Source organism: Polychytrium aggregatum, assembly GCF_025602895.1.
Source record: "Polychytrium aggregatum strain JEL109 chromosome Unknown BJ171scaffold_32, whole genome shotgun sequence".
Lineage (NCBI taxonomy): Eukaryota > Fungi > Chytridiomycota > Chytridiomycetes > Polychytriales > Polychytrium > Polychytrium aggregatum.
The window spans coordinates 75,671-102,030 of record NW_026516234.1 but is presented as its reverse complement, the minus strand read 5'-3'; the positions used below and the strand labels follow the sequence as shown (position 1 = coordinate 102,030).

General features: G+C 58.0%; 11 protein-coding genes and 1 non-coding gene across 12 annotated transcripts; 7 read left to right on the top strand and 5 right to left on the bottom strand.

Annotated features, from left to right (window-relative positions):
- Nucleotides 1-90: 90 nt before the first annotated feature.
- On the top strand, nucleotides 91-4,619 carry BJ171DRAFT_584202 (uncharacterized protein; the record flags this gene model as incomplete). Its single annotated transcript, XM_053114290.1, has 9 exons — nucleotides 91-181; nucleotides 384-1,089; nucleotides 1,432-1,562; nucleotides 1,759-1,775; nucleotides 1,906-2,118; nucleotides 2,250-3,337; nucleotides 3,446-3,543; nucleotides 3,685-3,781; nucleotides 3,947-4,619. 9 exons carry the CDS (start codon nucleotides 91-93, stop codon nucleotides 4,617-4,619), a joined length of 3,114 nt encoding a protein of 1,037 aa, XP_052964373.1.
- A 338-nt stretch (nucleotides 4,620-4,957) lies between these two features.
- Nucleotides 4,958-7,198, bottom strand: BJ171DRAFT_584201 (RAI1 like PD-XK nuclease-domain-containing protein; the record flags this gene model as incomplete). The annotated part of the gene is made up of 6 exons (XM_053114289.1): nucleotides 4,958-5,288; nucleotides 5,562-5,831; nucleotides 5,999-6,084; nucleotides 6,176-6,252; nucleotides 6,390-6,564; nucleotides 6,680-7,198. The coding sequence occupies 6 exons, from the start codon at nucleotides 7,196-7,198 to the stop codon at nucleotides 4,958-4,960; spliced, it is 1,458 nt and encodes a 485-aa protein (XP_052964372.1).
- A 375-nt stretch (nucleotides 7,199-7,573) lies between these two features.
- Nucleotides 7,574-7,654, bottom strand: BJ171DRAFT_t215. Its single transcript has one exon. It is a non-coding gene; the product is annotated as a tRNA-Ser (tRNA).
- A 383-nt stretch (nucleotides 7,655-8,037) lies between these two features.
- Nucleotides 8,038-10,241, top strand: BJ171DRAFT_514661 (Cut8 six-helix bundle-domain-containing protein). The gene is made up of 4 exons (XM_053111847.1): nucleotides 8,038-8,907; nucleotides 9,126-9,222; nucleotides 9,351-9,521; nucleotides 9,823-10,241. Exons 1-4 carry the CDS (start codon nucleotides 8,290-8,292, stop codon nucleotides 9,912-9,914), a joined length of 978 nt encoding a protein of 325 aa, XP_052964371.1. The 5' UTR covers nucleotides 8,038-8,289; the 3' UTR covers nucleotides 9,915-10,241.
- A 266-nt stretch (nucleotides 10,242-10,507) lies between these two features.
- Nucleotides 10,508-12,033, top strand: BJ171DRAFT_600985 (uncharacterized protein; the record flags this gene model as incomplete). The annotated part of the gene is made up of 3 exons (XM_053115055.1): nucleotides 10,508-11,381; nucleotides 11,634-11,819; nucleotides 11,987-12,033. The coding sequence occupies exons 1-3, from the start codon at nucleotides 10,619-10,621 to the stop codon at nucleotides 12,031-12,033; spliced, it is 996 nt and encodes a 331-aa protein (XP_052964370.1). The 5' UTR covers nucleotides 10,508-10,618.
- A 726-nt stretch (nucleotides 12,034-12,759) lies between these two features.
- On the top strand, nucleotides 12,760-14,265 carry BJ171DRAFT_600984 (cysteine and glycine-rich protein 1; the record flags this gene model as incomplete). The annotated part of the gene is made up of 5 exons (XM_053115054.1): nucleotides 12,760-12,825; nucleotides 13,074-13,121; nucleotides 13,258-13,351; nucleotides 13,583-13,886; nucleotides 14,065-14,265. 5 exons carry the CDS (start codon nucleotides 12,760-12,762, stop codon nucleotides 14,195-14,197), a joined length of 645 nt encoding a protein of 214 aa, XP_052964369.1. The 3' UTR covers nucleotides 14,198-14,265.
- BJ171DRAFT_514657 (uncharacterized protein) lies at nucleotides 14,266-14,964 on the bottom strand. The gene has a single exon (XM_053111846.1). The coding sequence runs from the start codon at nucleotides 14,902-14,904 to the stop codon at nucleotides 14,407-14,409; it is 498 nt and encodes a 165-aa protein (XP_052964368.1). The 5' UTR covers nucleotides 14,905-14,964; the 3' UTR covers nucleotides 14,266-14,406.
- Nucleotides 14,965-15,743: 779 nt separating this feature from the next.
- Nucleotides 15,744-17,549, top strand: BJ171DRAFT_514656 (uncharacterized protein). The gene has a single exon (XM_053111845.1). The coding sequence runs from the start codon at nucleotides 15,914-15,916 to the stop codon at nucleotides 17,141-17,143; it is 1,230 nt and encodes a 409-aa protein (XP_052964367.1). The 5' UTR covers nucleotides 15,744-15,913; the 3' UTR covers nucleotides 17,144-17,549.
- A 400-nt stretch (nucleotides 17,550-17,949) lies between these two features.
- BJ171DRAFT_461443 (uncharacterized protein) lies at nucleotides 17,950-19,666 on the bottom strand (the record flags this gene model as incomplete). Its single annotated transcript, XM_053108479.1, has 4 exons — nucleotides 19,421-19,666; nucleotides 19,259-19,325; nucleotides 19,052-19,149; nucleotides 17,950-18,878 (listed from the first exon to the last, which is right to left on the bottom strand). The coding sequence occupies exons 1-4, from the start codon at nucleotides 19,593-19,595 to the stop codon at nucleotides 17,950-17,952; spliced, it is 1,269 nt and encodes a 422-aa protein (XP_052964366.1). The 5' UTR covers nucleotides 19,596-19,666.
- A 664-nt stretch (nucleotides 19,667-20,330) lies between these two features.
- Nucleotides 20,331-21,635, bottom strand: BJ171DRAFT_569710 (uncharacterized protein; the record flags this gene model as incomplete). The annotated part of the gene is made up of 2 exons (XM_053113583.1): nucleotides 20,449-21,635; nucleotides 20,331-20,390 (listed from the first exon to the last, which is right to left on the bottom strand). The coding sequence occupies exons 1-2, from the start codon at nucleotides 21,241-21,243 to the stop codon at nucleotides 20,331-20,333; spliced, it is 855 nt and encodes a 284-aa protein (XP_052964365.1). The 5' UTR covers nucleotides 21,244-21,635.
- A 308-nt stretch (nucleotides 21,636-21,943) lies between these two features.
- Nucleotides 21,944-23,623, top strand: BJ171DRAFT_514653 (cytochrome P450). Its single transcript, XM_053111844.1, has one exon. It carries the CDS (start codon nucleotides 21,998-22,000, stop codon nucleotides 23,555-23,557), a length of 1,560 nt encoding a protein of 519 aa, XP_052964364.1. The 5' UTR covers nucleotides 21,944-21,997; the 3' UTR covers nucleotides 23,558-23,623.
- A 1,253-nt stretch (nucleotides 23,624-24,876) lies between these two features.
- Nucleotides 24,877-26,193, top strand: BJ171DRAFT_514652 (uncharacterized protein). Its single transcript, XM_053111843.1, has 2 exons — nucleotides 24,877-25,040; nucleotides 25,124-26,193. Exon 2 carries the CDS (start codon nucleotides 25,184-25,186, stop codon nucleotides 25,844-25,846), a length of 663 nt encoding a protein of 220 aa, XP_052964363.1. The 5' UTR covers nucleotides 24,877-25,040; nucleotides 25,124-25,183; the 3' UTR covers nucleotides 25,847-26,193.
- Nucleotides 26,194-26,360: the final 167 nt, after the last annotated feature.

The window sequence follows — 26,360 nt, the reverse complement described above, 5'->3', positions numbered from 1 at the left end:
CCACCTGCCTCATCGCTTTCGGTCCATCGGCCACGGCGCTCATCCTTCGTTCCTCATCGCACCTCATCGCACCTCATCGACGCATTCCTCATGGCTGCAGCCGAACAATCGTCCTCGTGGACATCGCTCCTCGAAAGGACCGGAAACCAGCTCCCAATCCCCACACCCGCCCATGGATCAGGTGCAATGTCCATCCCCTGGCAACCTCCACCAGGCTTGGCTTGGTCTGCTGTCGTGGGCTGCGCTGCGGACTGGCTTTCGCCATGCCTCGTTGTCTCTCGTTGTTCTTCTGCCTATGCCTCACTACATCTGACTCTAATCTTAGCAATGTACTCGCACCCCGCTCGCTCGGCCCGCCAATCCCCTGACATCGCCGCCACCAGCCTTCAAGCAGTATCTGCATCTGTGTCGTCCCTTGTGGAAAGCCGCCCGGGAAGGCGACTACTCAAAGTTCTGCAAGCATGCCGAGATCAATCCTGAGAAACCTCCCGCCAGCCTCCCCCGCAAGCTCGGACAGGAGATCCGTCAGCGAGGCGAGGAAAACGAGACCCTGCTGCACGTCGCCATTCTCAACAGCGACCCGAACCCGCGCGACGCCAGTGGAAATCGAGTGGATGCAACATCGTCTGGATCGTACAGGATCGTCCAGCTGTTGCTAAAGTATTCTTCTTGGTTGGCAAACGAGCCATACGGCGAGGGCCGCTACCAAGGAGAGACGCCGCTTCACCTCGCTGCCGTCAAAGGCCATCGCGCCATATTCGATCTTCTCGTGGAGAATGGTGGCCAAGAAACCTGCTGCGACCATAGCGTCGGCGAGCCCTGTTTCGACGACTGGTTTGATCCAAATGACGACGACTCTGGCCCCGTGTCCGGAAGAGCGTCCGCGCTCTCAAACTACTCCAACGACCCAGAGCCCCTTCTCCCCGATGAGACCCCTGATGCAACTTCGGGATCCAGCGGCCAGATGCTCTCTGCTGGCCCGACCGAGGGAAACAATGACAGCAGCGAAAGCACTCGGCTGGACGCTCCGCCTCCCCTGTCCGGTGCCGCATTCAGACCCGATGAGCAGAACGGCTACATGTACTACGGGTATGGCTCTGGTCCAAGCACGTTGATGTTGTCCTGCCTAAAACATTGGCCATCCTGACCGCTGGTACTGATCATATTCTTCTATCATGCGCCGATGGCCCCGATACTGCCTCGCTGCCATCACAACAACGCCGTCTGGTTTCTTACAAACATACCCAGCAAGTCCGTCCTGTGAGTAGTCAACTGAGGAAACCGGCGACAGATCCGCACCATCATTGCGCATCGGGTCGATTCCGTATTATCCCGCGCGTTTGTCCGATACCATGCAGCCCTCCGCTCACTGTATGGTGTGTCGTTGCCGTCATCTCTTGTGCCATCGCAATGAATGCGCACCGCTCACAGGTCCTTTGCCGCCGTTGCTGGATCGAACGAGATTGTGGAGAAGCTGCTGGAGCGCTACGGCAACTTCCGCAAACGACAGCGATCCGGCTGTGTCCAAACCGTCGGGCCATCTTGTGCAGTCGAGGATAATGGTGGGGTTCCAAACAGCCAGCCAAATCATGATGAGCCAGAAGGGATGGGATGATATTGTACCGCTGCCGTCACATCGTTTGCATGGGTGCCAAGATCGACCGCAGTGAGTGATGATAGGGCAGAGAGTATGCGTGTGGTATGGCGCTCGGATGTGCAATCCTTTCGCAGTACTGACCACGCTGCTCGCATTTTCAGGCAACACTGTGCTGCATGTGAGTCAGCGCATATCACCACGAGTACCCAATACCGGCGGGTCGCCCTCACGACCATCTCCGTGAAGATCCCCTGTGCCCATTGGCCATTCTAACGCAGCGTGCTCTTGATTCATCTGACCGACTGCAGATCTTGGCGTACTGGGGTCTGTTCAACTCTGCGAACTCTCAGAAGGAAAGCTGCTGGGATGTGATTGTCCGCTACTGCGACTCGGTTTACGGACGTGCCTCCCGATCCCACCCATTTAATATCCGAAACAACGACAATCAAACACCCTTTCTCCTGGCCATCTATCGCGGACATGCTGAAATACTTGACAAGATGAAGGTCCCCATGTGGGAGGTAAGGAGCAGCCCGACTGCATCGAGGATAACGACACGCAGCCAGCGCTTTGCCAGATAATGCCACCTCCGGTAGCGCCCCGTGGCTATACGACCAGCTTGGCATGACCATGTTTTCTTTGCGCGACACAGTTTGGCATGTCTCGCTCGTACATGTTCAGGGTCGACGAGATCGATACCTGGAGAGACAAGGACATCACCGAAACTGGCGCCCTCACCCCTCTCGTGCGACATCTGACCGATGGCCAAATCAACAGCGGCGAATATTCCCATCTCTTCACAAAGTTCTCGCCCACCATCCGCGTCAAGTCGGCCATCAAGGTGGCCATCGAAAAGGGGTACCACCATCTGTTGGCACACCCGATCATGCACTCGGTCCTGCGCCTCAAGTGGGAGGCCTCGGTGCGCAGGGCCTTCAAGTTCGACCTGTACCTGCATATCGTCTTTATTGTGGCGTTCTCGATTTCGTTCATGCTGCTGCCCTCGCGCTACGAACAGTGGAAGGTGTTCATCGTCCAAGGCTCGGGCTGGCGCCATAATGCGGCGCAGTGCCTCCGGGGTGTGCTGGAAGCCTTGTCGGTCATACTCGTCGCCATCATCACCGTCCGCGAGGTTATGTTTTCGCTTGCTCGCAAGCAGTGGCCGTCCTACCGCCCGACTCCTGGATCTGGCTCCGGCGCATCCTCAGCCGCCAGAACCCCCGACACCGCTACGCGACAGACCCGAGCCCAGACTCCAAACCCTGTCTCAAGTCCGGAGTCAACCACTGCATCGCAGCTCTTCTCTGTGCTCCAGGACAAGGCCAGGTCCCTGATCACTCCCCTGGGCCCTTCCAACATCCTCGTGTGGTTTTATGACCTTACCACGTGGTCGCTCATGTTCCTCGTGTCAGCAATCGTCGTGATCCGATATGCCCCCGTTCCCGGCGAATACCAAGGGACGCAGTACCTACTGGAGAGCAACGCCGTTATCCTCCTTGCTCTGGCCGGCTGGCTCCGCTCGCTCTACTTTGGAGTGGGCTTCCCAGGCGTGGGCACGCTGGTGGTGGCCATGTGGAGCTGCATCACCCAGGATCTAGTCATCTGGTCGGTGATCTATGCCATCACGTTCTTTTCCAGTGCTCAAATCTTTAGTCTGCAGATGAGAGACCACTCAGGCAACAGCAACCCCGACGCAGTGCACTGGTCCAGCGCATCGATTGCTATGCTGTCGCAGTTTGGGTAGGTTTGGCCCTGGCCAGGCTGCAAGTGTCCGGCTGTGCTTGATGTGACTGACTTGTTCGATATCGGCTTGAAGGCTGATGGTGGCTCCTCCGTGTCTTGTGTCAGATTCCTCTTTGGCCAGGGACAGCCGCTCGACGAGTTCTCGACCTCCATCGACAAGACGTTCACCCTGATCGCGTACTCGATTTACCAAATCGTCACCGGTGGGCTGTCGGATTGTTTGGGCTGCAGCAGGAGCGAAGCGGGTGACTCTGGGCGCTCCATGTCGCTAGTCCAATATTTTGGCGCTCTGGACGCTGTGATGGAGAAGTGACTGACGCATCTTGTTGTATCCTCTGGGTCAGCCATTTTGCTTCTGAACCTCTTCATCGCCATGCTCAACAAGACTTTTATGGATGTCTATGAGAACTCAGAGACTCACTGGCACTATCAGTGGGCAATGTAAGTATCGCGAGCGAAGCTGTTGTCTCAAGTCGTTCTCGGATCACCCCTTGCAGCCCGTACCCTCGCCCGGATACGCTCGTCGTTTGTCCTCCCAGTCACAATCATCGGATCCCTCGGCAGCTGAGCCAGGCTGACAGAATGTGGGGTTCGTCTGCTCTTTAGCCTTGTCAACCACATCGACAGCCGCGTGCCAGCCGTCACGACCGAGCAAAGGATGAACATGAGGGGCGTGTCGCCACTCCTGCTGCCTTATGTGTACTGGATGAAGCGCTTTGGCATCAGTCCGCGAGTGCCCATGGGCATTCCAATGCCTCTGCACCTCATCAAGACACGAAGCTCCCGCAAGCGCGGGCACGCTCGGGACACCTCCGTGCCCTTCGACCTTGTGCCTGAAGCGCCAGCCGACCCCGACAAGCTGGCCCCATTGCCTTTGAGCTCGTCCCGTCTGCACGAACGCTTCGTGACCGCCAACTTTTTGATGGTCCGCGAGCGCTGTGACGGCTACTCCCCCAACGACCGGATGCGCAAGTTTATTCCTGTCAAGCTCATCTCAGGCTACACAGAGTATCGTATTCGAGGCTTCCAGCTGTCCAAGATCTGGGATAGCTGGGAGAACGCTCCCGAGAGGGTATCCGTTCCCAATTCAGGACAAGAGGAGCTCAATGAGGGCGCACCGCACTCGCCGCATTCACAGGCCCACCATCTGAATGGCGGCTTGAGCTCCTCGTCGGCCCAGCCGAGTCCAAGCATCCTTAGTGCACACGGCGCAAACACCGGGCTCCGTCACCGGCCGCTGAAATTCGACCCCATCAACACCAGCTCTGGGGCCCGATAGGCCAGCATGCGCATTCGTGGATATGGTGTTGCTTGTATGAATGGACCAATATCCAACCGGAACGTGCGGTAGTAGCCACCCCTGCCCTTGCTAGGGGCTGACGGCATCAGTACAGGGAAGGCAACCTTGGCTCATGTTGCAAAAACAGTAATGCGTGGTCTTCTTGCTTAGCCGCGAGCTTGTCTGCCTCTCGATGCGTCAATATACTACATATCCATGACTCGCCTGTCCAAGACTGCGATCAGTTACAAAGGATAAGTCCAGAGGTGGAGAGGAGGGGGGGGGGCGATCCTCGCTGAAGACGTGGTAAAGGCCGCTGTTGTGTTGCTGAATCTGCGCTATCTTGCGTAGAAGCTTGACGGGAGGAACTCGAACTTGGTATCGAACGGCAACAACTCTACCTGGCCCATGCTGGGGCTAAAGCGCAGGGTATAGGCTCCTCTTGGATCGTCGCGAACCACATGGCTCCTGACCCAGCGTAACAGCGCATAGCTGAACCCAAGGCACACATTGGGATCCCAGAGATGCTTCTCGCGGACTTTTCGGGGGATCTCGAGAGTGTTCATGGTTTCCAGATGGGAGAGAATGCCCTCCTCTGTGCGGAACCCAAGAACAACCTTGGGGATGCCAAGCAAAAACGACTGCGCCCAGATGCGCAGGAGCTTGAATCTATCGAATGTCGCAAAGCGACAATCAGCAGGCAAGCAAGGGAACCGTGAGCCACGATGGAACGAAGAGTCGGGTGTCGATGGCCATTCAAAAAAGAAAAGGGTGCCAGCGAGGCGGACGAGGCAAGCAGCATGTGTGCAAAGCTCATCAATGTCTGCACCAAGACCCGAAATCTGCGGATCACATCAAAATCCACCGGGCAGCAGCATCAAGGCAAGCAGTATCAAGGCAGCAGCATCAAGGCGGCAGCCATTTCATCTCGCAGGCGCTTACTTCTCAAAGTTGAATTGCTGCCGCTCGTGCTTGAACACTTTGTTGGTCTTGAGTTCGATGTAGTTTGCAGAGGGATTTGCAGGATCGCGGGCGCCCTCGGTCTGGCAGTCGACTTCGCCGCCGATGATGAGGGACAGATCACCCAGTTTGGTTTTGCAGACGGAACAGAACTGCTCGTTCGTGTTGATGAGCTTGGGCTCGGTGGAGTCGCTGGACGGATCCAGCTCGGAGGGCGGTACATCGGCGGTAGATATGCTCTCGAACTTGTATCTGCAAATACCAATATAGCCACCACAAGAGCGAGATGCCAGAGCAAAGGGAGCAGGTTGGTTGTGGGAACCGTGCCAGCGTGCGTATGCACACGCAAAGCATCGTTGTTGCGGTCTGATGCAGACACAAGCAGCCCAGGACAAGCCACGACATGGACGGGAGCTCACCCCATGTAGGTCATGCGGCGGTCTTCCTCGGGGCTCATGTTTGAGTACTTTGACGGAAACTTGTGCTCCTCAATGTAGATGGTACCCTTTGGTGCAGATTGAGTACCGGTGAGCTCGATAGCCAGGGCGAGCAGCTCTGGATCCGCCAGACCAGGCTTGCATGGGATATATACAAACCTCGAAGAGGGTGAGACCCAGTTCCCAGGGCTCGTTTGCATACGGGGTGCACATGATCTTGGTCATAAGGCCCCGCCCTGCGACCCGGATAGAGATTGATCAATGATCGACAGCAGCCCGGGCATCAGAGTGCACGAAGAAACGAGGAAACGAGGAAACGAATATGCTGCAGGCCACACATGCAGGCGGCGTTCCACTGCCACCCAGGGCTTACAGGTGCAAAAGTTGGGGGTGAACGGCTCGAGGGACTTTTCCGTTTGCTTTTGGTTCAAGGCCTGCATGAAAGTGACGAGGCCATCGAGGTGCTCGTCAATGTCCTCCCGGGGTGCGTAGAGGTCGGGATAGCCGGCCAGAAGCGACTGGTCGAGGGCCGGTGGACGATACCATTTCTTGAACAGATAGTTCGTAAGAATGAGCGTCCTGCGGCTGTGGAGCACAGATGTATGTGCTCTGGTCGGCAAGGCGGACTGGGAGACACAACGATGCGCGAGGCAAATGCATTACCAGAATCTGATCACTGAAGAAATGGATCTGTCGCTGGTGATCGAACGAGAAGAACCCGATCTCCATCGGCTGCTTGTACTGAGCTACCGGAAGACCGGAGTTGGGTCTGCGAAGATCTGATTTTGTTGGCACTGGGAAAACTATGCGGGGACTGCAGTCACCCTCGGGGGGCCCGTCGAGCTGGCCGGGGTGGGTAGTGAACGCAGGACTTGATCTGGTCTCGGAGCGGCTGTCGAATCGATTGTTGGAGGGGGTGCCCTGACGACCATCGAAGCGGTTGCTCGGGTGGCTGCCGGGGCGGCTATTGAAGCGGTGGCCCTGGCGGTATTCGGATCGACTGCCAAAGCCGCTATCCGGCCGGCCGTTGGGATGGTGGCTATTTCTATCAGGGGGTGCAGCGCCGGCTCGATTGCTGGATCGATAGTCTGGCTCGTTGTCTCGATCCGAAGGAGCGGACCGCTGGGACTGTGATGGACTATCAGGGCCATCATGGACACGCCTGGACTTGTTGGGCAGCATATGCGGCAACGGCAACGGTAGTTTTACGAAGCGGCGCGAGAAGTAGAGAGCGAGGGGGCTTGTTGCGCCGGAGGTCAAGGATCGGAGCATGCCAGATGCGAGCAGAGGAGGGGGGGGAGCGTCGAGCAAGCACTTCAGCGCGAACGACGGCCTGGCCAGTGGCAGTCCCGAGCGGGATATGGGAGAACATGGACTGGACGGGGCGCGAAGGAATGGTTGTCGAGAGAAGAGATGCATGGGCAAGCGAGTGCCGACAAAAGTACACATATCCATGGTCGCATGGTGATGGACAGGAGAGTTGGAACATGAGCGCTTGAGACAAAAGTGCTGAAAACAAACGAGAGGCAGACCAAAATGAGAGGGACAAAAGGACAGCGTCAGAAGCAGGATTCGAACCTGCGCGGGCGAGCCCATTGCATTTCGAGTGCAACTCCTTAACCACTCGGACATCCTGACTTTGATTGTGACTGGCATTATTTCCAAGCCCAATTTGAACATACTAAGAAATCGAGTTGGGCATTGTGGCGATCAAGCGGCGGCGATTCCAACCATTCACAATTCATCTCACTCACGAGTCAACCAAACGAGTCAACCAAACGAGTCAACCAAACGAGTCCTACCACTCACGAGTCGAATCGATCAGGTGATGCTGCCTGTTCGGTTGATGTATCGTGAATTGATCTATTTTTGTCCCTCTTTCAAATGCTTCTCTCCGAGAGCCCTCTCGCCGCCCTCTCGTCCGGTCTCGTCCCGATCTCGCCCCGTGCTTTGGCTTCCGTTGCTGTCCCTCCTCCTTCTGCCCTTCCTCCTGCGCTTCCTCCTCTTCCTCCTCTTGCTCTCCATCGCCTCCACGTCATCGCCTCTGTTGGGCTGCCGCTGATCTCCTCAGGGCATTTCGTCTGCCGCACCGCTCCTTCGCTCTAAAGCATCAGAGTTCAGTCGCTCTTTGCCTCCGTCTTCTACTGCAGCTACTACTGCCACTGCTGCGACCCCTGACGATCCTGGTCGTCGTTGTGCTGCTTCGATTTCCCAGTATATCCAGCATACCCAGTTTGCTGCCGCACCAGTTTCACTCCTGGCCAATCCCCGCCATGTATTCGCTCAAGAGAAAGGCGCCTCCTACCGCCGACGCTGCAATGGATATGCAGCAGGATGAGCGATCGGTGCTTATTCCCAAGCGCATCCGTCCCAGCCACTACCAGCAGCCCGATTCTTCGCAGCCGCTGTTCTCGCAGCCCCCTCCGTCCATCGAGCCCCATGCGGTCGCTGTCGCTGCACCGGAGCCTGCGGCCCCCGCAGTTTCTGTCGATCCCCATCTGCCCAAACTCTTGGCCACCCTGGACAAGGCTGAGTTGATCGGCATCATCACCCAAGTCATGTCTGCCCATCCCGCCCTCCACGCCTCCATCACCTCGCTTGTGCCTCGGCCCACGCTCTCCACCGTCTCGGCGCTTCTGATCCAGGCCGAGAAGAAGCTCAATGACGCATTCCCGTACTCCAAGTTTGGCCAGGACCGCTCCGATTATGCTTTCAACCGGGTGCGCCCCCACCTGTTTGAGCTCAAGGAGCTGGTCCTCCACTACCTCACTTTCTTCACCCTGCCGCAATCGTATCCCGAGTCCATGTACCACGAGTTCCCCCAGTGCTCGATGGCATACCTGCACTTTGTCACCAGCCTGGTGCATCGTCTTCCCCGCTGGACCAACGAGGTAATCCTCAGCCCTTCGCTGTGGGTGGTGACTCCCTCATCTCTCCGGCGCCTCCCGCACGACACCGGATGTCTTTCGTTCGTGCTCGAATGTGGATGGCCAGGTCCTGCTCATCGTTTCACATGTCTCGATGCTTCAGCTCTGATTGATGATCTCCCACACATCAATCCGGCCTTTACTCCATCCACTAAATCCCTCCCCACTCTCTTCGTCCACAGACACACAATATCGAAACCACCACGGACCTGTACGTACAGCTGGCTCGTGCCTGGAGATTCGCCTATATCGAAATCGGCCGAAGATTCAAGGAAGAAGGTGCGTCCTGGGCAGTTGCGGGATGGCTAGGTTGTCTAGTCGTGTGGTTGTCCGGATGTGGGTTCGTATCGCTTTATACACTTGGCTGTACCCTCCCTAACTGCTCTCTATCCCTCCATCCCTCACAGGCAAGATCTTTGGCGCCAGCGTCATCGGTGATTGGGCCCGCAGTCTCAACCACCACTATACCGAGTGCAAGGGTGCCCACGGCTTTGACGAGGCTCTGGAAGAGTTCAAGCGTCAGCTTGGTTGGCTCATTGGCCTGAACCCACGATCTGGTCTGCCAGATCCGTCACTTGGTGAGTTTCGCTGGCTCCTGATCGCTGCTCGCTGCGGCTCATGGGTCACTGCCGCTCTGGATCAGGGCGATGCCTCATGTTCGGCAATCACGATACTGATGCATCTTGGACTGTTGCTATCTTTCGTGCCCTCGCGCCCCAAACCGGAAACGGCACCGTTGCCATCGCCACCACCACCACAACCACCAACCACCGCTATATCGCCTGTCAATCCACCCAACTGTGCACTTGCTCAAACCCTCCTGTGGCAATCCAAATCCCTGCCTCGCCCGCCTTGCCCTCGCGCTGGTTAATCTATCAGACTCAAGCCCCCTGCGTCGAATGTCCACCGGCCGCTCCGTCTTTGGCTCTCTGCAGGGCTCCCACGGGCTCATCAACCAGCCCTGTCTCTGAACGCGCAACTCACTCGCCACCACCACCACCACCGCATCTGCGTCACCAGGATTGCATCTTTCTATTTATTCCCACATCGTTTTTGGTCTGTGTTCATCAACACTCCCTTTGCATCCACCCGTTGCTGTCTGAGGCGATCAGCGCTCCGCCACTGGTTTGTCGCAGCGATATTCTCACTGCGATCAGCAAATGGCACACCTTTTGGTGAGGCGACGAGCCACTTCTCGAGACGACCAAGGCGGGCCCCGGCTGCCCTGTGACGCATCCCTCCCCTTCCCCCAGCTACAATACATCAAGCGATTTGCGCGCTGGCCATCTTACCGCTCATCTTCCACGATGCCCTCTCGTGTCCCCCTCATATTGGTCTGCAAGTGTGGTCCCACCCGGGCGAGATCTGCATCGCCTCGAGGCTCAGGTCCTCGACGGCTGCTGCTCCGAGGATTTCCGCGGGCTTTGCTCATATCATGGATGCAAAATGGCGGCAGCCGTCGGCTGCGGGTGCTGGTCTCGTCCCTCCCGCTTGGCTGCACGATCCTCACTCTCCACTGCTCCTCTACAACCGTCCATCTCGCTCCTGGAGGCTCCCGACGTCGCTACTTTGCGAATCTCGCCTCGGCCGCGTCGAAACCTATTCGCGCGTGTTGTTGCTCATTTGTCGGCGGCCACTGCTCCTTCTGTTGCTCGCATTGCCCTGTGCACTCCTCATGGCGGACACTGGCCGAATCGCCATGCTGTCCCTGAAGCGCAAATCAATAGAAGACCACCACCATTATCATCGCCACTATTCGGCTGCCGACGAAGGTTCCGCTGTGATGCAGTGCGTCTCGTCGGTAACCGAATCGGACGCCTACTTCAAACGCATGAAGCCAACAGCGAATCCCCAACTCGTCTCCCGGTCCTCACCAAACGATTTGGCTGCTCTCTCTGAGCCGCCCATCTCGCCACAAACGTCACGGCCGGGTCTCCACAGCCTGCTCGCGACCCTCGACCGCTCCCAGCTGCAGGATCTGGTCGCCAGCCTCGTCGAGCAGCATCCGCAGCTCGATTCAGACGTCAGGGGGCTGATGCCGGCTCTCAGCATCCCACACGCCAAGCACACCCTACTGGAGCTCGAGCGGCGACTCAACGAAACGTTCCCATACTCTCGATGGGGACCCGACCGCTGCTCCGACTATGCCTTCAACCGGGTCGCCCCCGCCCTGGCGGCCTTGCAGGACTCGCTGGTCTTTCACCTCGACTACTTCACCGAGCCGCGCGCAGGACGGGAGCCGGAGGGCCTGGCCATCGATGCGAGCTACCCCGTCGATGCCCTGGCGTATCTGCACCTGGCCACTGAGGTGGTTCATCGCCTGCCCGTCTGGCAAAACCCCAGCCACAATCTCGAAACTCGCATTGAGCTCTATCGCCGTCTGGCCAGACAGTGGCGCTTGGTCCTGGTCGAGATCGGACGGCGGCTCCGAGACCAAGGTGAGTGGAGACGGAGCCATCCTGGTCGAGCGGCTGTTGCTGGCGCAGTAATGTGGTGTGATTCATGGAAGGGAATGGTATTTCATTGAATTGTATTCCATTACATCGGGGCTGTGCTTGTGGTTGTGGGCCAGCCGTTCAATCCATATTGATAGTCGACGCTGTTGTCCCCTCCTGCTTCGACCACATACAAAGAACACTCACCGTATTGTACCGCTGCGGCACCGATTCATTCCGCTTTGTGGAAAGCAGGCAGGCTCTACGGAACGACCCTTGTGAGCGAATGGGCTCGAAATCTTGGCCATCACTGTCGCGAATGCAACGGCGACCACGGCTTTAGCGATGCATACGAGGAGCTCAAGATCCAGCTCGGCTGGCTCGTTGGTCTCTATCCTGCCACGATTCCATCTTCACATCCGGAGGAGCTGACGACAACAGGTTTGTCGTTGTTGCTGCACTGCCCGGATCGGATCGGATCGGATCGGATCGACTCGGTTCGGCGAGCGGTTGATGAGAGTAAAGTGTGGGAACGATACTGTTTGGAGCTTGTGTACATCGTCGTTTGTCGCTCTTCCTAATGCGAGTTGCCGTCTCTGCTGCTCTAGAGGTGGATTATGGCTTTCCCAAAACGAAACGGGACCTCCTGTTCTAAGTCAGGGTTGTTATTTTTCTGGTCCTGAATACACACCCACCCGTCGCTACGATGGCCAAGCACCGCAGTCTTGATCTTCGCACCGCTGCACTGCGATGCTTCACAGCCTGCACAAGTTGCCACCACTTCAGTATGTCCAAGAGCATCATGACGGTCGTATCCAGGGCGGCTGTGGCGACCAGAGAGCGACTCGTGTCCCTCGCTTAGAGGCTGCAGAGGTGATCGTTTTCCTGTCTTATGGCTTTGCTCTCCGCGGGACGTCTCACATATCGCTGGGAAATGGGATGGGCGTGTGTCTCGTTTGTTTCGGATTTAAGCGTTGGCGCTGAGGATAACCCAATGGTGGCAGCACCCGATTTGCTCGTGTGTCTTGAAGGATACACTGCCCGTTCTGGAGGACAATATGAGCGATTGTATCTCCAAAGGCGCAAGTACTCGGCGGGAATGTGTTCGGTCAGTCACCAGACCCGATTCGTTCGATAGTACATCTTGTCGAGTGTCTGGCCAATGGATCATGTGCTGCCACACCCCGATCGGATCAGGTTGCAAAGAATCGATGGCGTATGCACCGCTGGCTTGCATCAGCATCACCTCATTCTTTCCTTCATTCCCTCGCCTGTCCCGAAAGGAGGGTTGTTCTCAAGCCATCGGGGCATTTGAATTGCGGTTGCTCTACTCGGTCTCCATCCTGGGTGTTTGATTGCCTCCAACCCATCGCACGGCACCATGTCTGGTCTGGGAGGAGCAACCAAATGTCCTCGCTGTTCGAAATCCGTATACAAGGCCGAGGAGGTTCGCAGAGTTCCCAGGAGGATGGGAACAATTCCGTCACGATGCTGCACGACACCACCTCCACCACCACTACCACAACCATCAGCACTATCCATCACCTGTCCATTCCCACACGCGATTCTCACTTTGGAATCAACACGACCGTTTCCGTCGGGGCTCGGCGCTCGGTGCTCTGTCCGCTCTTATTCACAAGGAGCGATATCCTCGTCGGATTCTGAGCCTTACTCCTTCCGTCTTTCGATATTCAGGTTATCGGAGCAGGCTCGGCCTGGCACAAGAGCTGCTTCAGCTGCAAGGTGAGTGTGAGGGATACGATTCCGGCGATAGACACCGTCGAACCATGATGGCGTCGTGGTTCGAATTCAATCCGATGGGCTCTGCGATGTGCTGCTCCTGTTGCTGCCCGGTCGTGCTCATCGCCTCTGGGCCCAGGAATGCCGCAAACGACTCGAGTCCACCACTTTGACTGAAAGCGCCGGAGAGATTTACTGCAAGTCTTGCTATGGCAAGCTCTTTGGTCCCAAAGGTGAGGCCATCGGACCTGCGACGAGACATCCAGTCCTGATCTCTGATGGGTCTTGAGAGACATGTGACGGTATTCAATTGCCTGGTGCATGGGGTCAGATCAAGCCTGGGAGAGTTTTTGGCTCGGCCGATGGGATTCACCGGACATGGAAACTCAATGAAGAAGCCCGCGCAAGAGTCGGCAAGCATTTCATTGATATTTGACGGTCGTTGTCTCGTGTGATGGGGCCAGGATACGGCGGCTGCGGTGGTGGTGCTTTTCTCCACTGTGAAGGCAAGCCCCAGTCCAACCAGGGCCAGGGCCAGGGCACTGCCGAACCAGGGACGGGCACCGTTGCTTCTGCCGAACCAGCACCACCACCAGCAGCACCACCGACAGCAGCACCCATGGCAGCTTCTGTTTCAGCTGCACCAAGCACCAAGCCCAATTTTGGCTCGACCGACATGTGCCCTCGCTGTGGAAAGGCCGTATACTTTGCCGAGCAGGCGCTTGGCCCTGGAAACACAAAGTACCACAAGTCTTGCTTCCTGTGCTCGTGAGTGCTCTCGTTCGCATCTGCAAGTTATGGCCGCGAAGTGCTGTCGCTCACGAGCAGAAATCACTGACGGAGCTCGCGGTGTCTGCCAATGGATCTAATCCTACTGCTGCTGGCGGCTGGCATTGGTTTCGCGGTGACATATGTTTGCCACAACGGGATGGGGGACGGCCAACAGCGAATGCAACCGGACTTTGGACTCGTCGTCGGTGGCCGAACGAGACAGCGCCATCTTCTGTCGCTCATGTTATGGGAAGAAGTTTGGACCCAAAGGATTTGGGTATAGCGGCGCGCTGAGCCACACCACTTGAGAATGCAACAAGATTTGCCGCGTGGGAGCGACGAAGGCAAGAAGCTGCAAACGGATGACTTGACAACAAACATATGTATTGGCAAGCAATAGCTGCTGTATGTGTTGACAGAGAGATATATAAAAGTACATGGGACATATAGGAGGGCTTACGATGCCAATCATAGAACATGTACAGGGTGAGGCAGATGGCTCGATATTCATCGACGATTAGAACATCGTGGCAGCGAGAGCAACACCGCCGATGAGGGCGGCGCCGAGCGAGAGCTTGGAGGTGCCGGCCGAGCTTTTGGCGGGAGCAGGGCTGGAGGGGGCAGGGGCGGAGGTGGCGGGGGCAGCAGCGGAGCTGGCGGCGGGGGCGGGCGAGTTGCTCAGGAAGTTGGCACCGCAGACCGAGTTGATCTGAGTGGTCATGGCCTGGAACTGGCTTGCGGTAGTGGGGTTGGCCGCGGAGTTGCTCTCGAACCAGACGATCACATCGTGGTAGCACTGGGTGCACAGGATCTTGGCAGCGGCGGCGGGGTCGGTTGTGGTGGCCAGGGACTGGGCACTCTGCATGATGTCATCGTAGCAGTAGTTGCCGGTGGTCGTGCTCTTGACACACATGCCAATGGAGGTGCAGAGCTGGGCGCCAGGAGTAGCCTGGGCCTGGACCTGGACGGCCGAGGCAGCGGCGAGGGCAATGAGGCAGGAGAGCTTGAACTGCATGGTGGTAGCGGTAGAAGTAGTGGTGGTGGTAGTGGCGGTCGAAGTGGTGGTCGAAGAGGCGGATTGTGATGGTGGTGGAAGTGAGAGCGGCGGGAGGGTGGTTTTTATATTCTAGAGCCGGAGGCGAAGTACATCGCCGCTGGGCTTTGCCTGCCTGGTCTGCTTTGCAGCGTTGCACCGGGCAGAGCGACGGCGGCTGTATGGATTTGTTTGGGATGTGATCGTTTTCTGCCGAAATGAACAAGATAAAGTACAGCGCATGTGATCGAGGCCAGACCCTCCATAGCCGGACTGCTTGTTGCCGCCTGCGATGCTGTGAAGGCGAAGCGGCACAGTGCAACTCGCACCACAAGCCGGCGCGCGCGGTGCGGGGGGGGGATTGGCTCGACAATCCCCACAGCTAATCCAGCCCAAGTGATCAGCCGGAGTGTATACACATCTGGCACTGGATTGGCTCGACAATTCCCTCACAGCCGGTCCGCCCCAGAGATCAGCCAAGATTCGTGCACATCCGCAACCGCCTGGCGCGGAGCATGTGAGCAAAGACTCGTCCTCAGGGGCTGGGGTGAAGGCTCTCTTGCCGTGTTGGCGGCCTTGGGTGCTCTGTCGTCATGACCTCTTGGGCGTCGATCATGTGTATCTCGAGTTGACCATGTCCCACGTTGTCGTGTCGGCGCAAGCCATTGTGCAAGACGTTTTGAGTTGCAAGCAATCGACTCTCCAGCGACAAAGACCACTGCACGCGGGCGAAAATGGAAAGCAAACAAATCGTGCGCGCACGGCGCCGGGTCGGCTGTCCCTCTTGTTGCCCGTCCTCTGTTGCCCGTCCTCTGTTTTCCCCCCTCGCCTCCACCAGCTCGGAAGCCCCACGGTATGGCTGGTGCATTGCCACTGCCAGAAAAGCCTCGCTGTTTCTTCGGCTCTCCAAGGTTTCTTCCCTTGGTCGGATCCTGCTCCGGTCGATCCTACTCCCACACAGCGACATCTACGCACGATCTCTTCACCCGCCATGAGCCAGACCTATTGCGTCAATCAGATCTGCGTCCAAGGCAGCCAGCCGGGCACCTATGATTGCACCATCCCCACCAGCACCCTCACCGCCGGCAACTGCATCGGCGTGTCCCCCCAATACATCACCAGCGCCCAGAGTCTGATGGCCTCGGACTCGCAGCATCGCCTGCTCGCCCGCATGTGCTGCAACTTCAACGGATGCAGCTTCTCGGACCAAGCCATCAGCCCGTGCGCCACGACAGACGACAACTTTGCCTGCGTCGTTGGTGTTGTCGCCGGCCAGCCCTATGTCTCCTGCCGCGACCTGTTCTTTGGCGACAGCAGCAACTTTTGCACCTTCTCGTTCCCGTCCACCTGGACTCCTACGCAGTGCAGCGTCGCTTCGCCGTCAACTACTGCAGCTGGCCCTGTCCCCGCCCCTGGCACAACTGCGACATCTAGGGTCGTCCCCGCCCCTGGTTCAACTGCTACATCGAGCCATGTCCCTGTTCCTGGTTCGGCTCCTGCATCTGGTCCGGCCTCGTCTCCCTCCTCTTCCGACAGCAGCGATTCCAGCTTGCCTATTGGCGCCATCGCGGGAGGTGCCGCCGGTGCCGTGGCTGTGATCGCCATTGTCGGCTTCCTCGTCTACCGCTCTCGGCGATCCAAGCCCATACCGATCCTCAACGAGTCCGCCAACCCACCCTCGAACCAGTTCGGCAACCAGTTCGGCAACCAGCCCGGTAACCAGTTCGCCTATCAACCCGCCAACCCGACCTTTGACCAGTCCGCCAACCGGCTGCCAAGTGGCAAGTATGACACCTCGGCCCCGTTCCAGCCCAATCCGATATCCCCAAACCCTCTTCCGATGTACGCCCCAGCCCACAGCAACAGCTATACACCAAACGGAGCCCCTCCATCAGTGCCATCGCAGGACATTGCGCTCGTGCCCGTCCAGTCTGCTTCCGGCATGCCTCAGCCTCCGGCAGACGCCTATGTTCCTCACCAGCCTCATGTGACCGGCGCTCCTGCCGCCCACCATCCCCGTACCATCACAACGGTGGCGAGCTCCGGCAAGGGTGATTTTAACAACCCAGCCACCTCCATGCCATACGACGGATACTCCAGCGCACCGCTCGCCGCCAACTCGGGCTATGGCGGCGGCAGCTCGGCGTATGCTCCCGTCGGCGGATCAGGACCGACCAAGCTGGAGATGTACGACCCCAACCCGCCTGCATACACTCGCTGAGTGATGGTGCCTTCGCAGCCCCTTCGACCATCAGTACTATCTACCGGTGAACCTACTCATCCAAGACTTGGCTGCTCGCGATGCGCGGTACTAATCTATGTTCCTGCTGTTAGTGAAAGCTATGAATACTATGTCTCTCTGCCTGATACGCCGTCGTGAGCCTACGTCATTATTATACACCGCCGTTGAATACGCCCTAAAGATGGCGAGGGACGATTGCTGCCTCGTGCACCAATGGCAGGGAGTTGCTGTCCCATCCCTCTCCAAGAACGACCGCCGTGTCCTCGACGCCTTCTGATATAGAGTAATAGCGCGCACATGCCAACGAGACTGGGTCTGTTAGTTCAACATAACGAGCACCGTATGCATGTATTTTCTGGCTGAGGGGGAGGGGAAGGAAACAACAGTAGTGATCCACACTCTCGGGGGGGGGAAAGTTTGAGTTTATCCATATTTTTGTTCGCTCTCGTTCTTGGGCTCGTTGTGGGGGAGGGGAATGATATGAGTTTAAATAGGGTGAGGATGAAATGAAAAGGTTTGCTTCTACTAAAAGCCGATGGGCTGGTTGAAAATGGGCCTTGGCGGATGATGCTCAAAAAGTGAGAGAGTGGGCCCGAAAGACAATGCTTGCATCAAGCGTAGGACGCCACACGGAGTAGGACACCTCACGGAGTAGGGCACCACATCGAGTGGAACACCACACGGAGTAGTAATAGAGGAAATAAGGCTTGGTCCCTCGAAGCCACAGTGGCCGGGAAATGATGGGTGAGAGGACGGCGGAAAGCCCCTTGTAACAAGTGGGCTTATTAGGCGAGCACGGCAATGAGAGCGAATGCCGCGGTGGCAAGGGCCGTTGCAATGGTGCTGGCTGACATGGCTCGGGTCGAAGCGGCACCGGAGGCGCTGAGGCTACCGGCAGGAGCAGTGGAGGCTGCAGTGCTCGCGGCTCCGGAGGCTCCGGTGGCCGAGGCACCAGCAGCGGACGAGGACGCGCTTGAGGTGGCAGAGGTCGAGTTGGAGCGGTACCAGGGCTGGTTCACGCAGGTTCCGACGGGCTCGATGGTCAGCGGAATGCTGGCGCGGTTTGCATCAATGTACTTGAGGTAGCCGAGGACAACCTCGCTGGTGAACGGGGTGATGTCGTGGCTGAGGGAGACGAATCCGGGCTGGTTGGGGAGGAGCCACTGCGAGGTGACGTTGTTGATCAGGCCCTGCGCGATGGCAGTCGAGGTGGTGGCCTGGTCGGCGGCAAAGTCGTCCTTGTCCCAGATGGTGATGGTGTAGCCGAGGGCACCAAGGATGGAGCGGACACGGTCATCAATGTCACCATAGGGAGGGCGGAAAAAGTTGGGCACTTGGCCGATGGTTTTGTAGATCAGGGCCTCGGTGTACTTGATCTCGGCAACGATCTGCTCGTTGGTGCACGAGGTGAGGGGATGGTGGGTCCAGGTGTGGACGCCGATCTGGTGGCCGTCGTTGTATTCGTCCAGGACAATGTTTGGGCTCTCGATGAGGTTTGTTCCGACAATGAAGAAGGTAGCCTTGATTTTCATCTTGTCGAGCTGGGCGCGGATGGCAATGGAGTCGTAGTGGTTGACGGTGTCGTTGGTCGGTCCGTCGTCAAAGGAGATTCCCCATGTGCTCTGCTGGGGGCACTGGAAGACATCGGGCTTGTAGTTTGCGGTGGCAGTGGTGCGAACGCATTGATTCGCGGGCCAGTAGCAGTTGGCGACGGCTGCGGCAAGATCATGGATGGGGCAGGGTGGGTGGCGTGCAGAGATAGAGAGCGAGAGCAGGGGGTGAGTGTCCCGGGGACTTTTATCGTGAAGCACTTGCCCAGGCCAGCACATGGACCAGAATGGAGCAAAATGCGTCGCAACAAGCCAACGTTGTCTTGGAGACACTCACGATCAGAGAGATATTTGACAGTGGGTCCGCTGACGTAGGTCGACACAGGGATGTTGAGGATACTGGCGGGCACCACGGCTTGCACATAGGCCAGGGCGCTGAGGGATCCAAACAGAGGGGGATGAGGTGGGGTAAGCAGCGAGGCGGAGGATCGACGGTCACTCGAGATGGTCCAGTCGGGGAAGAAGGATGTGCCGAAGAGCTTACTCTTGGACAAGGGGGTCGGCGAGGAACGAGGCAGGGATAAAGTGCTGCTGATCATCCGGCGGCCAGGCTGGAGACATGGGAAGGGGGACAGCATGGTTGATTGGCAGGGTCAGTAACGTCATGGCATATCCCGCATTGCTGCCGACAGACAAACGTGCTTACACTTGGGCATGGGGGGAGGAATCTGCAGCGAGGGGAGCGTGGCCAGGTTGGCGGCCTGGTGGCCACCGATGTAGGGTCGGAGAGCGTTCAGATCGTGGCCAGCGGGTGCGGCGGCCAAGAGGGACGCAAGAGCCAGAGAGGCGAATGCCCAGGAGCGGACGGCGAGGGGGTTCATGGCTGGACAGGCGACTGCAGGGCCGATCGATCGAGAACGTTGGGCGACAAAAGCCAGAAGGAACAAAAGTGCGAACCCGAGCGAGAAGGCCGCGGGAAGAGCATTAAATAGCCATGGGCGGGGAGGGAGACGGCGTCGAATGTTCCACGCGACACGAAGGCGGTGGCGCATGGGCGGGCAGGCAGACGCGGCGTGGGCGCGATCCGTGCACGGCCACAGGCGCCCGCATCCGGACGGCGACAAGGCAAGTCGGGGCCTGTGCTGTGCTGCGGGCCGGTGGCGTGGGGGGTGCGCAGCGGGCGGGCACAAGCGGTCGGGCACAGGCGGACAAGTAACGCTGCCTGAATTGAACGGCAGTGCATTGAAGCGATGACTGTCCGAATAAGCCGCCGCGGGTGGTGGGGGTGGTGGGGGCAGCGCATGGGGGTCGAAGTGGCGGCAGCGGCAAAGAGGACAGCAAAGACGGACAAACAGAGGCGCAGCCGCAAAAGCAAAGTCGATTCTCTCATTGAACGAACGAACGAACGAACGAACGAACGAACGAACGAACGAACGAACGAACGAACGAACGAACGAACGAACGAACGAACGAGCGGCGAACATCTGCGGTTGGAAAGAATACTATTATTTTGTCCTCGGCTCTCATCTGTCCAATTGCATTGATATCACAGCCACTTGCCGTGCTTCTCGGGGTGGTCGATGGCCCGTGGGAAACCCCGCGGCCATCAAGAAAGCTCACGCCGAGACAGCCCTGTCCGTATCGATTTCCTTGCTCGGCCGACCGGCGATACCACTCTGCTGCCTTGGCAACATCCTCAGCGGTTCCGTATCCGTTGGAATAGCACACACCAACCTTCCACTGCCCATACGAGTTGCCTTGGCGTGCCGACTCGCTGAACCACTCAAGTGCCCTGTCGTTGTCCTCGGATATTCCTCTGCCGTAGAAGCAGCACCTTCCAATCCATACTTGGCTGTCGCTGTGACCGTCGATGGCGAGCTGCTCAAACATACCCGCCGCCTTCTTTGCATCCTCCGCAGTTCCGAGTCCGTTCATCAGACACACAGCCATCAAGTGCTTGCAGAGCCAGTCTCGCTCCGATCCCAGCTCACACAGCTGGTGGAACTTGCGAGATGCGGGTGAGTGGGAGCTGCCATGATTGAATCCAGCCAGAGAGTTGTCTTCTTCCAGAGGGAAGTCCTTTGACTTGCTCTCTCGGATGAGCTTGGCTCCCTCTTCCTGAGATCGCTGGGTGCCCCGGCCAAGGTAGTGCATCCATCCGACCATGTGAGTGGCGATGGGTTTGATGATCGGATCGGTGGACTGGATGCTGACTTCCTGCCAGCGGTTGAAGGCATCGATGTCGCTCGGCTCGACACCACGGCCGATGAACGAGAACCATGCTTGCAGGAACACAATGTGGAGTCGACCGTCTTCGCTGCCTTGGTTTGCTGCCTTGGAATACCACTCGATGGCTGAGTCAAAGTCTTGATCGACACCTTCGCCATTCTCATAACATCGTCCGAGAGCGACTTGGGCCCGAGGGATTCTGCGATCCGCAAGACTGCGGTACAGCTCGACGGCCTTTGCGTGGTCTCGGTCGAATCCAGAGCCGCTGAGGAAACAGCCAGCCTGGTAGAACTGTGCCATTGGATGGCCAGAATCGGCTGCCGACTTGAGCCGGTGGATAAATTGCGGTTTTATGGACGAAAACGCACGGTAGTCCACCGCCCGCACTTCGTGAAGCTCGATTTGCAGGACCCTGGCAAGGAGATAGGAGGCAGATGCGTTTCCTTGGTCCGCCAGAGCAACGAGCCAGGACTGGCTGCCAGTGTCTTGGTTCTCGCAGTGTAGCGAGAGCGCAATCGTCTCGCTGGGGGTCAGGCCGATCTGCAGCGATTCGCCAGAGCGACAGAGCTCGGCCTTTGACACCAGGTGTGGAAACGAGCGAGCTTGAAGCTCAGCAGAGGGCGGACTCGTTTGCAAACTCGGAGGAGGGTCTTGATGGTGTTCAGGTCGAGGGCAAGCTGGAAGCTGTCGTTGCAGCACACGACGGCGAAGATGTCTGGGCTGTGTTCGAGTGAGAGTTGGGCCATGTCGAGAGCGGATGGATGGGCCGGTGGTGGTGGTGGTGGTGGTGTGCAGCGAGGCAGATGGCGATGCGATCGGAATGAACAACCCGACCAGCCAGCCAACCCGATCCATCGCCAATGCCCGCCGCGCCATGATCGATCTGCCCTCCGTTTTGCCGTTTTGCCGCCGTCCCCTTGCTTCCCAGAGCTCAGCCACCCAGCAATTTGCCGTCGATATCCTGGTCCGTTGCCTCGCCACCGAGACAGGTTTTTGGATATATTTGCGAGTGTCGCCGCACTCCCCGCCAACTCAACCCGGTCCAACCTCCAACATGCTTGTCGACACCTCATCGCTGCTCGACTGGAAGCAACTCTCCTCGGCGCTCTCGCAGCAATCTCTGCTGTCGATCGCTGGCACCTCCTCGCTGGTCGCTGCTGCCTATTTTGGTGGCCGCCTCGTCTATCGCCAGTACCTTCGCTTCCACGACGAACCCCCGCTGGTCTCTGGCTGGATGCCATTCATGGGCGCCGCCTTGACCTTCAGCACCCTCGGACCCGAGCTGCTCCAGACCCTCCGCAAGACCCACGGCGAATGCTTCACGCTCTTTGTTGCCGGTCGCCGAATGACCTTTGTGCTGGACCCATTCACCCATCCGACCATCACCAAGAACACCACCGACTTGCGCTTCCGCGACGTTGTCGAAGAAATTAACGACAAGGCCTTCCTGACCCCGCCGCACGCCCTGACCCACATCCACGACGATGTCCACATCCAGTACAAAAAGTTGCTCCACGGCGCTGCACTCGACCAGATGATGGTGTCCTTCACCGACCAGCTCAAGGCCAAGCTGCAGGCCGTTCTCCAGGACCTGCCTCGAGCAACAGGTCCGGATGCGCAGTGGACGCAGCTGCCCGGCTTCTTTGAGTTCTGCCGCAAAATCTTCTTCCATGCCACCACCCGGGCCATCTTTGGTGAAGCCGTCGACCCCACCATCCTTTACGACGGATTTGCAGAGTTTGACCGCAACTTTGCTGCTCTGATGTTTGGCGGGCCCGAGATCTTTGTCCAGCATCTGCGTCGGCTGCAGCACCAACTCGCCAGCGACCTCAGGAAGGCCTATGACTCGGAAGACAACACCAACATCAGCCAGATTGCCAAAGCTCGCCACGAGACCTTTTCCCGCTCGCTCTCAACCATCCAGCATGACCAACTGCAGTTTTCGCTGCTGTGGGCCGCTGCTTCGAATACCCTGCTCGCTGCTTCGTGGACCCTGGCGCTGATCGTCAGCAACCCCGAATGGCACGCCGCCGTCAAGGCCGAGATTGCCGCCGTCCAGCTGAAGCAGTCCCAGAACGGCTCCGATTCCACAGAGTCCTCGGCCAGCGCAGACGACGCCAAAGCCACCGAGGAGTCGCAGTCGGACTACCCCATTCTCATGGCATGCATCTCCGAGTCCCTGCGGCTCACTGCGATCGGCCTCTTCAACCGCATCGCTGCCAAAGACCAGATCCTGACCATCAAGTCGACTCAGCAGCAGTTCCGCATCCGCAAGGGCGACACCATTGCCTGTGTGCCCTATGCAACCCACAGAGACGCCGAGGTCTATCCCAACCCCAAGAATTTCGATCCCAGTCGCTTCCTAGCCTCCTCCGACACCAAGTTTGTCAAAGACGGCCGTCCCGTGCGCAACAACCTCACTCCCTTTGGTGGCGGCCCGTCCATGTGCCCTGGCCGAGTCTTTGCCCGCCGCGAGATCCAGCACTTTGTCATCCAGTCGCTGCTCCATGCCGACTTTGAGCTGCTGCAGCCCGTGCCCGAATTCGACACCCGTCCTGACTATGCCATCCTGCCGCCGCAGCATGATATTCCCTTCCAGCTCCGTGTGCTCTGAGCCAGTGCGCACAGCAGCTTCGGCCAATTCATAATCCTCATATGAGCTTGAATACACTCTGATGGCCACAAAATTGTCCAGCGATCGACTGTGTGGGCTTGTGAGTGATGATTTCGAGATGCATTTCGCCTCAGCATCGCGAACTGTGGCCCGCATATCCCCCACCCTTGGTTTCATGTTTGTGCGTTGCGTCGTCGACGCTCCTTTGCTCCCGCGCACCAGCCCGGGTGCAAGGGTCGATTGCGCTGACATATTGGGATGAAACACCCAGCCTCCAACAAAGTGCTGTCCAGCGCGCAGTATGGCTGGCACTACTTTGTTAGCAGGACAGTCCACACGGACTAATCCTTTGAAGAGGGTGGCACCCAAACCGGATTTGACCAGATCCAATGGGAAGGCATTTTGAGAAAGATCCGACCCTGTTGAAGCAAGGGAAATTATGGACACTAGTCTTGTATTTTCGTGCATCCAATAAAAGCCGGAGGACTTACTCAGAGCCAGCTTCAAAAACGGCGGTCGCCTCTTCAGTCGGAACCAAAGAGCCTTGTGTTTCTCTCAAAGTAGTGACACACACAGAGGTTTCAGGAGGACGCATTTGGAGAAACCCATTCTTCAAGGTTGTTGTCATGGAGCATTTTGCAGTAACTGATCATTTGGTTTGTGATGGTTTCTATTTCTGAATGGTCAACACTCCGACTTTCTCGGCACCGATTCGGATAAATAGGCCCACAAATGTCCCAGCTCCAGTATCTCTAGTCAGTCTCTCAGAGCCCACATCGCTTCTGACCTTCCTCTAACCATCACAATGAAGTTCATCTCGCTCTCGACTGCCCTGCTTGTCCTCTCGGGCTCCCTCGTCGCCCTCGCCGAGTCCATCGCCTTCACCAGCCCCAGCCAGGGCGATCATCCTGCCGCCGGCTCGCAGATTAACATCGCCTGGACCGTCGGTGCTTCTCCCGCCTCCGGCCCTGCCCTGAGCCTCGGCGACACCCTCACCTTCACCCTGACCCGTACCGTCAACGGCCAGCAGGCCAACCAGTACATCGGCACTGCTTCCCCCAGCGCCGGCCAGCTCGCCTACACCATCCCGAGCTCGCTCACCCCCAGCGCTTCTCAGGGCGACACCTACATCTTGGCCAGCAACGGAAAGGGCTACTTCAAGGCCAGCCCCTTCTTCTCGGTCGACCCCGCTGCCCCTGCTCCTCGCCCGCCTACGGCCACCACCACCACCACCACCACTACTACTACTACTACTACTGCCACCACTACCACCACCACCTCGGTCCCCCCCCCTGCATCACCACCACCCCCCCTTGCATCACCACCTCCTCCTGCATCACCGCCAGTCCTTCCCCCCACATCTTCATTACCACCACAGCAGTCGCCCCTTCCGCCTCCCCCTCCTTCGCCGCCACCAGCTCCATTTGCCCCTCCCTCGCCTCACTTCCCCATCGCTACCACGGATACCCAAACTCGATCGGTGGTAAGTTCTGAGGCGCATCGACCGCAACGGTTTCATTCTGGCTCTTGACTGACTGGTTACATTCCTGACAAATCGATCGATAGCCGACCCCGGCTGTTGCCCTGCCTGCCAGCCCCGGTAATGTCGCATCCGATACTTCAAACATGAACACCATCGTTGTGGCGGCCTCGATCGTGGGTGGCAGCATCCTCCTCGTCGGCTTGATTGTTGTTTGCTTCAGGAACAATCGAAAGCCTGCTCAGGCGTACCAAGCCGACATCGTTACCCCGGCTGAAGTCGACCGGATTGTCGTTGATGCTCCGCAACACGAAGCAAACCTGGCTCGGGATTCAGAGAAGCGCCAGGCCGCCTTCCGCCACTCTGACATTCCATCCTCGGCTCAGGGCACCTCTCGGGTCGGGACATCCGATCGCAGTGCGCCAGGGAAGACAGCTTCATCAACCAGCTTCCCGGCCCCGGTTGCCTCGGGAGCAATCACCACTTCACAGCCCCATCCCATCGACGCCCCACCGCCGTACGCTGCGGTGCCATCATCGCCAGCGACATCGACTTTGACCGTCGGCCGCTCGCCCTCCCTCACCTCCGCCGCCACCCCAACACCCAGACCGCAGTCGCTGATTTACCTCCCCAGGCTCGATTTTCGCGAGGTCATCTGCACGCGACCCGCCGAGCAGCCCGACGAGCTTTCCATTGTGATGCATCAGCGACTGGTGGTGCTTCAAGAGCTGCCGGACCAGTGGGGTCTGGCCGAGTGCGAGACGGGGCAGCGAGGCTATGTTCCTCTGAACCATCTCAAGAAGTTCTAAGCAAGAGCACTCTGATGCACGGACGGATGGCTGGGCCCGCGCCTCATGCGAGTGGAATGTGGCGACTAAATATTTCCAAAATGCTTCACTGTGCGTTTGGGTTGCTGGGTATTCGCTCCGTTCTGTATCCGCCTCATACTCCATTCGTGTATTCTATGTTGTATCGTAAACGTTATTCATGGCTTCTATGAATGTATCGTCCGCCAAATGACGCCGTTGTCGGTAATTCGGGAACAGGAGTTGATTGGTTGCTGTTACGGATGCTGACCCAGACTTGCCAGTCATCCTGAGCAGATGCTCTCACCGTCGCTGTTACAGGCAATCCAATAAAAAACGGGACACCCGGGTTTTTGACCATTCATCGAATATTTTGCTACCCAATATCATCGCGCGCTGGCCATGACCATTCGCCAGACGGTGTGGAATCGCGACGTCAATGCGGCGCGCAACATGATCGCAGTGTGCAAGTCGATTGTGGAGATCGGAGAGCGACCGGTGGTTTTCACTCGGAGGC